We start from the raw sequence: 7901 nt of genomic DNA, 5'->3' as shown, positions 1-7901 counted from the left end.
CAGGTCCTGACCCATCCCGGCTCCGCTCAACATCACGTGGGTCCCTGGCCCAATCCTTTAGCAAGATGATGGGGAACCCCCGGGGCTGGGAGAAGAAATGAACTCCAAGGAGATACCAGTGCAGCCGCGGGGGATCAGCGCAAGTGAAGCCTCGGTTGCTATGGTGACGCAGCCTCCTGGAACTCACTTCCGGAGTGGAGAGGTGCGTGCACAGGCTCCAAGTGTATGAGGGGTAGTTTCTCCCTCCCCTCCCAGGATGCCCCGCGGCCTCTGTCAGTTCCGGCCACGGAGGGCGTGTCCGTACATCAGTTTAGTTCAGCCGCGCTGCGTAAAGCAGTGGTCGGATGCGTGAGCGCTAGCAGACTTTTAGCTGAGACTCGGACTGGCTCACTCCCGTGAAACGCTCAGTGAGGGGCCCGGGGCGGAGAAGGAGGCTGCCGTGGTGAGGCGGTCTGCAGGAGAGCTTCGCTTCCAGGTTAGGCGCAGGCGCAGACGTGTTAGGAGCGGCCCCTGAGAGAGCAGGCCGACCCAGACGCGCTTCCGAGTAGTTGTAGTCAGGATCGGTGGCGTTTCGAACTTGCGCGCTCTGGATCGGGGCCAAAGACCCTTCACCGCGAGGGCAGCTTTCCTCGGTCTGAGGGTCGCGGACCTCAGGAGAGACTAAAACGGACCCGGATTGGACCAGACCCGAACCACCGACCCTTGGCCATGGCGGCCCTCGTGAGTATGAGGCGGTGTTCAGGGGCCCCCATCGGCTTTTGCAGCCCTCACTCACCATCCTGCTTTCTCTTCCCGCAGGGCCCCAGCAGCCAGAATGTCACTGAGTATGTCGTTCGAGTTCCCAAGTAAGTCTCTAACCCACCTCCCACTGCCTCCTGCCCCTGCCCCCAAAAGGGATTAAAACTTTTAAGGGCCTTTAGACGAGCCAAGCATGCCCGTGATTCGCCCTCCAGATTGGCAGCGACCTGAAGGCAGGTCTGGAGCTGAGCCGATGGGGCGTCACCGTTTTTTGAACGGAATGAATGAATGAGTACCTTAATACGCAATTCGATGCAGCCCGTGGCGTAGCATTCCCCCTGCCAGGAATGCCCTTTCCCCAGCTGTCACTCTGCTGGTGGATTCTTGTTGATCCCCAAGTCCAGTTCCATTATTTTCCTCCTCCAGGAAGCATTCCCTGCTTGCCCCCATCCTGCCTAGGGCTGAGTCCTCAATCTTTGTCCATTTTTCTGCATGGGGTTCGGCGTATGCATCTGGCTTTCCTGACAGACTGGGAGCTTCTGGGGTGTTTCAAGGGTCCTCAGCTCAGCGTTGCCTGCTACAAAGGGCTGAACCCCGGGGGGGTTGTTGAATGATAGATTGACCAAGCACTGCCTGTGCCTGACCATTTCAGAAATACACCCAAAAAATATAACATCATGGCCTTCAACGCGGCTGATAAAGTCAACTTTGCTACTTGGAATCAGGTAAGTCCCGGTTCTGAGGGGGACGAGAACCCGACTGTGGACCTTGTGGCTGCAATAGTAATAACTAAGACTTAGTTTCCTCAGAGTTACCCTGGTGGAGGTAAATGGTGACTGAGGTCCAGGTTGAGCTGCTGGGCTCTGAGTGAGATTTGTCAGGCCCTGCAGGAGGCCTTTTCTTGAAAGGAGAGTATTTAGACATTGTACCCTTCGACAGGCATTTTTGGCCTACATTTATCTGGGCAAGGGGGGAGCCTGCACCCTACAGGGGGTCTCAGAGCCCCCATCGTCAGAGGCTCTGGAAAGGGCTTTGGAGGCTGTCTCAGCCCCGGGGGGCTGCTGTAAGAGAATGCCACAGAAGCCACAGACACTTCCTGCTCCCCGTTCAGGAGGCTGGAAGTCCAAGGTCAAGGCACCAGCAGATCCGGTGTCTGGTGAGACCTGCTTTCTGGTTCATAGACATACCAGTCTTCTTGAAGTGTCCTAGAGGGACTTTTCTGGGGTCCTTTTTTATGTGGGCTCCACCCTCATGACCTAATCACCGCCCAAAGGCCCCACCCCCAGATACCATCCCACTGGGGGTGAGGTTTCAACATAAGCATTTTGTGATGGAGACACAAACATTCAGTCTGTAGCAGAAGCCATTAAGGATTTTAAACAGGGATGTTGTGAAGTGATCTCACTGCTGTGGGCGCCAAGGACAGGTGAAGCAGGGAGGGGGGAGGCAACAGTGCTGGTCCCAGTGAGCGAAGGTGGGGCTTTGAGCAGGCAAGTGATAAGAAATGACTGGACTGTAGGCAGTCCGGAGTCGAGTGCAGAGAGAGAAGAAGGCCAGATCCAAGCAGCTGGGGGTTTTTTGTTTTACCACCACTCTGATCTTACTTTCTTGTTTTTGTGTTTTTTAAAGATTTTATTTATTTTTAGAGAGAGAGGAAGGGAAGGAGAAAGAGAGGGAAACATAGCTGTGTGGTCGCCTCTCACATGCCCCCTACTGGTGACCTGGCCTGCAGCCCAGGCATGTGCCCTGACTGGGGATCCAACCAGCGACCCTTTGGTTCGCAGGCACTCAGTCCACTGAGCTACTACACCAGCCAGGGCTGTTTGTTTGTATGTTTTTTACTGTTTCTGTTTTAAAATTTTCATTTGGAAGCAATTTCAAACTTTTGAAAAGTTGCACAAATAGACATAGAACAAAGCTTGCTCACATCCCTTCATTCACCGAGTGCCAACTTTTTACCTTTTTTTTTGCCAAGTAGGAAGTTGGCTTGGAGTGTCTGTAACTCAGCTTGGGGAGAGTACAGGGTGGTCTTGGGGGAGGGGCACAGCTTGAGCAAAAGACGGGCACCCTGATGAGGGGTTTTGCTTCCTGCATCCCCCACTCTTTCCCCCCAGGCCCGACTAGAGCGAGACCTGAGCAACAAGAAGATTTACCAAGAAGAAGAGATGCCCGAGTCAGGTGCAGGCAGCGAGTTCAACCGAAAGCTTCGGGAGGAAGCTCGGAGGAAGAAGTACGGCATTGTCCTCAAGGAGTTCCGGCCTGAGGACCAGCCCTGGCTGCTCCGAGTCAATGGCAAATCAGGCAGGAGGTAGGTAATGATGACAGCAGGTGCCTACCCTCATCCTCCCGCATGCCCTCACTCTGCAAGGTGCTCTCTCTGAACTTGTACGCCCCATATGCACAGCATGGGTGACCGCATGTCCTCCCTTGTAGGGTTTATTTTTATTTTATATTATTTATTATTCTTATTTTTAAAGATTTACTTATTTTAGAGAGAGGGGAAGGGAGAGACAAAGAAAGGGAGAGGAACATCGATCAGTTGCCTCTCGCATGCCCCCAGCTGGGGACCAGGCATGTGCCCTGACCAGGAATCAACCAGGGACCTTTCAGTTTGCAGCACAGTGTCCAACTCACTGAGCCAACACTGGTCAGGGCTATGTTACTATTTTTTAATCCTCACCCAAGGACATGCTTATTGATTTTAGAGAGAGAAACTTTTGATCAGTTGCCTCTTGTACATGTTCTGACCAGGAATCAAACCCAAGAGCTTTTGGTTTACGGGATAACACTCCAACCGATTGAGCCACACCAGCCAGGGCATGGGGTTTTATTTTTAAAGATGAACTGAGCTGGTGCTTCTATAGGAGCTCTAAGGGCCAGGATGCAGAAAGCCCAGGCACCTGCCCAGTTCATGTACAGCAAGGGGCCATCTGGAAGGTGAGAGGCAGGGAAGAGGCACTCTTCAAGATTGCCTGGACTTTTGTGGGGGAAGAGTGTGAGGGTGGAGGCCAGGTGGAGGCTGGCAGTGGCTCAGGCCCGAGGAGGAGTCTGGAGGCACATCAGAGGCGTCTGACTGTAGGGCCTGAGCTCTTCACGGCTAATCTAACATGTTCCTTCCAGAAAGGACCATGATGTATACACTGTGGGAGCCCTGAGCCCACTCTTCAGGGTAGGGAGCATTGGCCCTGCTTTCCAGGTTTGGAAATCAAGGCTCAGACAGTCCAAGGGCTAGCCCAGGGCCTCCCAGACTGATTTGGCTCGGGCATAGTCAGGGCTGGCCCCTCTGGCCAGGCTGTGACCATGGCTCTTTGCAGGTTCAGAGGTATAAAGAAGGGAGGTGTGACAGAGAACACGTCCTACTATATCTTCACCCAGTGCCCCGATGGGGCCTTCGAGGCTTTCCCGGTGCACAACTGGTACAACTTCACGCCGCTGGCTCGGCACCGTACCCTCACTGCCGAGGAGGCTGAGGAGGAATGGGAGAGGTGAGTGAGCCTGGGCAGGGCTGGGAGGGAGGGAGAATGCAGACCGTGTCATCTCCCGGCTTCCCCAGCAGGGAGCCAGAGTAATTGGAAGTGAGGTAGGTCACCACAACTTTGTGCCTGACTGGGTGCTGTGCTTGGTCATTGGTGACCAAGCCAGAGCCCACCAGGTCCTCAGGGAGCTCCCAGTCCAGTGGGGTGACAGACACCAAACCATCGGGAGTGCACAAGGTCCTGTGAGAGCTCAGGAGGTGGTGACCAGGCACAAACTGGCAGAGCAGGCACAGCGTCCCTGGGTGCCTTGGGTTCCCCCAGGCAGGAGGTCCATGGCTGGATCAACTGCGGGTGTCTTGCCTGAGATTGGTCCTGTTATGGCCTTTGTTTTGAAGTCTCTTTTGTCTGATATAAGTATTACTACCCCAGCTTTTTTTTTTTCACTTCCATTTGCTTGTAGCCTGTGTGTATCTTTTGTTCTGAGGTGAGTCTGTTGCAGACAGCGTGTACGTCCTGGGCCTTGTTTTCTCACCCTTCTGCTACCCTATGTTTTTTGACTGGAGCATTTACAACATTTACATCTAAAGTGATTAGTGATAGGTACGCCCTTATTTTTATTCTTTGTAACTGTGTTCTTCTGTTGTTTCTTCCCCTGCCCTCCCCCTCCTTCCTTCTTTCTTTTTCAGGACCCTTTAACATTTCTTTTAATACTGGTTTGGTGGTAATAAACTCCTTTAGCTTTTTCTTGTCTGGGAAGCTCTCTATTTCACCTTTCATTTTAAACGATAGCCTTGCTGGGTAAAGTAGTTTTGGTTGTAGGTCCTTGCTTTTTATCACTTTGAATAATGAAAAGCAAGGACCTACAAGCAAAACTACTTTACCCAGCAAGCAAGGGATCTTGCCAATCCCTTCTAGCCTGAAATGTTTCTGTTGAGAAATCAGCTGACAGTCTTATGGGAGCTCTCTTGTAGATAACTCTAGATGCTTTTAAGATTCTCTCTTTATCTTTAACCTTTGCCATTTTAATTATGATGTGTCTTGGTGTGGGTCTGAGATTGCTCTTGAGCTGAGAGAGGTGCCGGGATGCCAACCCCATACCAACACCTTCTTGAGGGGCTCGGGGTCAGCTCTCCCCGTGCAATTCCATGGTGTTTCATGCTGTGTGTGCGTCCCCTGGGGTCAAAGCATCCCTCCTATCACCTCAGTCATGTCTGGAGTTCCCAGGCGAACACCCAGGGAGGTGCAGGAAAGACCCCTGGCTCCTGGGGAGGGCCCTGGAGCCAGGCCTGTTGTCCCCCCACCCCTGCCCACAGGAGGAACAAAGTCCTGAACCACTTCAGCATCATGCAGCAGCGGCGGCTCAAGGACCAGGACCAGGATGAGGAGGATGAGGAGAAGGACAAGCGTGGCCGCAAGAAGGCCAGCGAGCTGCGCATCCATGACCTAGAGGATGACCTAGAGATGTCGTCTGATGACAGCGAGGCCAGTGGCGAGGAGGGTGAGCTTGGGCAGAGCCCCGCCCTGGTGGCTGGGGGGCGTCGGCACAACTGCCTGAGTTGTGCCTTGGTCTTTAAAAAGGTGGCTGAGTGACAACACAGAATGGTTAATGCCATTGAAAAAAAGTTTAGGTGCAGTTTTTACTGGGAGATGAGAGGCAGGCACAGCACGCCGTGCAGGGCCGCTTGGGGAAGCACGTGAGTGGGGAGGAGGCAGAAATGAGTGATGGAAAGACTTGGCCACACCATTTATTGGAGTTTCCAAGGGAAACACAGAGCAGGCAGATCACTTAGGGTTTGCCAGTTTGAGTAATTCCAGTGGGCCCTGGGGTCCAAGGGTGATTAGGGCAAGGGACAGTGGCCCTGAGTGTGAGATTAGAGAAAGGGTGTGGCCAGGGGTATAGATCCCGGATTGGCTGGCCTGCACACAAGAAGTGCAGTCCTAGGCAAGCCCTTTGCCATCTCTAAGAATTGTGTAGCCCTGGGCCTCTCCCGCTCCGCCTCCCTACCCCCATTGTCAAGGACCCCTGAGACGTGCCAGTGTCATCAAATATACAAATCATGATGAGTGCTCCACTTCTGCAGGTGGCAAAGCCCCCAAGGCTAAGAAGAAGGCGCCAATAACTAAGGGGGGCCGGAAGAAGAAGAAGAAGAAGGGGTCAGATGATGAGGCCTTTGAAGACAGCGACGACGGGGACTTCGAGGGCCAGGAGGTGGACTACATGTCTGACGGCTCCAGGTGAGGCGGGCAGGACACTGGTGTGAGACCCTGGGCCAGCCTGGAGGAAGTGCTCACTTGTCCTCTGTCTTACAGCAGCTCTCAGGAAGAGCTGGAGGGCAAGCCCAAGGTCACCCAGCAGGAGGAGGGCCCCAAGGGCGTCGATGAGCAGAGTGAAAGCAGCGAGGAGAGCGAGGAAGAGAAGCCACCTGAGGAGGACAAGGAGGAGGAGGAGGAGAAGAAGGCACCCACACCACAAGAGAAGAAACGGAGGAGAGGTAGGCTTGGCTTTCGAGGCTCTGGCCTCCCCTTCTCCCTCCCAGACCCCCTCATCTGAGCTAGAGCTGAGGGTGGGCACAGGTGTCGGTGGTCCTGACATCCCTTCTTTGGCCCCATACAGACAGCAGTGATGAGTCTGACAGCTCAGAAGAGAGTGACATCGACAGCGAGGCCTCCTCAGCCCTCTTCATGGCTGTAAGGCCCCGTCCCCAGGGTCAGGGGGAGGGGGGTCAGCCTTGCTGTCTGTCTCTAGACCAGCATCCCCAACCCTGAAATTTGCAGAAAAAGAAGACGCCCCCCAAGAGGGAGCGGAAGCCGTCAGGGGGCAGTTCGAGGGGCAATAGCCGGCCAGGCACACCCAGCACAGAGAGCGGCAATACCTCCTCCACCCTTCGGGCTGCTGCCAGCAAGCTGGAGCAGGGTGAGCGGACTTTCTGTCCCAGCATGACCTCTTAACTTCTGTTCTTGTTCTGTTCTGTCAGGATCTGAGGCCAGGTCAGGGGCAGATACCTATCTGCCCCCGAGCCCCTCTTACCCATAATCCAGGTGCCACCCAGCCTGGGGTCCCCCTGACAGGTCCAGCCTCTCAGTTCTATTACTTGGCCCTGCCTCTGCTCCCACAGGAAAGCGGACAAATGAGACGGCGGCAGCCAAGCGGTTGCGGCTGGACACTGGGTCCCAGAGCCTGTCTGGGAAGTCCACCCCTCAGCCCCAGTCTGGGAAGTCCACCCCCAGCAGCGGGTAAGTTGGCGAGGACAGCAGGGGCAGGATGTGGCTTGCTAGCAGGGAGGGCCTCCCACTCACCTCCCCGATCTCCACGGGGCTCCTCAGGGATGTACAGGTGACTGAGGATGCTGTGCGCCGCTACCTGACACGGAAGCCCATGACCACCAAGGACCTGCTGAAGAAGTTCCAGACCAAGAAGACGGGGCTGAGCAGCGAGCAGACAGTGAATGTGCTTGCCCAGATCCTCAAGCGCCTCAACCCTGAGCGCAAGATGATCAACGACAAGATGCACTTCTCCCTCAAAGAGTGAGGGGCCGGCCCCCACCCTTCTGCCCAGTAAATGAGCTCTAGTGGCCAGAAGTTCCTGGGTCCTTGAATTCACACTCACTGCCATGGGTCCAACTGCCCGTCTGTCTCCCTGCTCCCTGACTCCCAGGAGCAGCATTAAAAAGTACGGAAAAACCTAAA

The 7901-nt window shown here is 54.6% G+C and overlaps 1 protein-coding gene across 3 annotated transcripts; it reads left to right on the top strand.

The window, feature by feature from the left end:
• Positions 1 to 318: 318 nt before the first annotated feature.
• On the top strand, positions 319 to 7901 carry GTF2F1 (general transcription factor IIF subunit 1). Of its 3 annotated transcripts, none has more exons than XM_024569178.4 (12): positions 319 to 720; positions 799 to 845; positions 1391 to 1463; positions 2853 to 3046; positions 4053 to 4223; positions 5528 to 5712; positions 6296 to 6449; positions 6528 to 6706; positions 6829 to 6902; positions 6990 to 7128; positions 7331 to 7448; positions 7539 to 7901. In XM_024569178.4, exons 1-12 carry the CDS (start codon positions 709 to 711, stop codon positions 7741 to 7743), a joined length of 1551 nt encoding a protein of 516 aa, XP_024424946.1. In that variant the 5' UTR covers positions 319 to 708; the 3' UTR covers positions 7744 to 7901. The 3 variants fall into 3 exon arrangements, with proteins under 3 accessions (XP_024424946.1, XP_024424945.1, XP_045058562.1); XM_024569177.4 differs by having other exon boundaries at positions 321 to 720; positions 6525 to 6706; XM_045202627.3 differs by lacking the exon at positions 1391 to 1463 and having other exon boundaries at positions 322 to 720; positions 6525 to 6706.

This window comes from Desmodus rotundus, chromosome 9 (genome assembly GCF_022682495.2).
Source record: "Desmodus rotundus isolate HL8 chromosome 9, HLdesRot8A.1, whole genome shotgun sequence".
Classification (NCBI taxonomy): Eukaryota; Metazoa; Chordata; class Mammalia; order Chiroptera; family Phyllostomidae; genus Desmodus; species Desmodus rotundus.
Note: the sequence above shows the minus strand (reverse complement) of the source record. Positions and strands in the feature narration are given on the sequence as shown.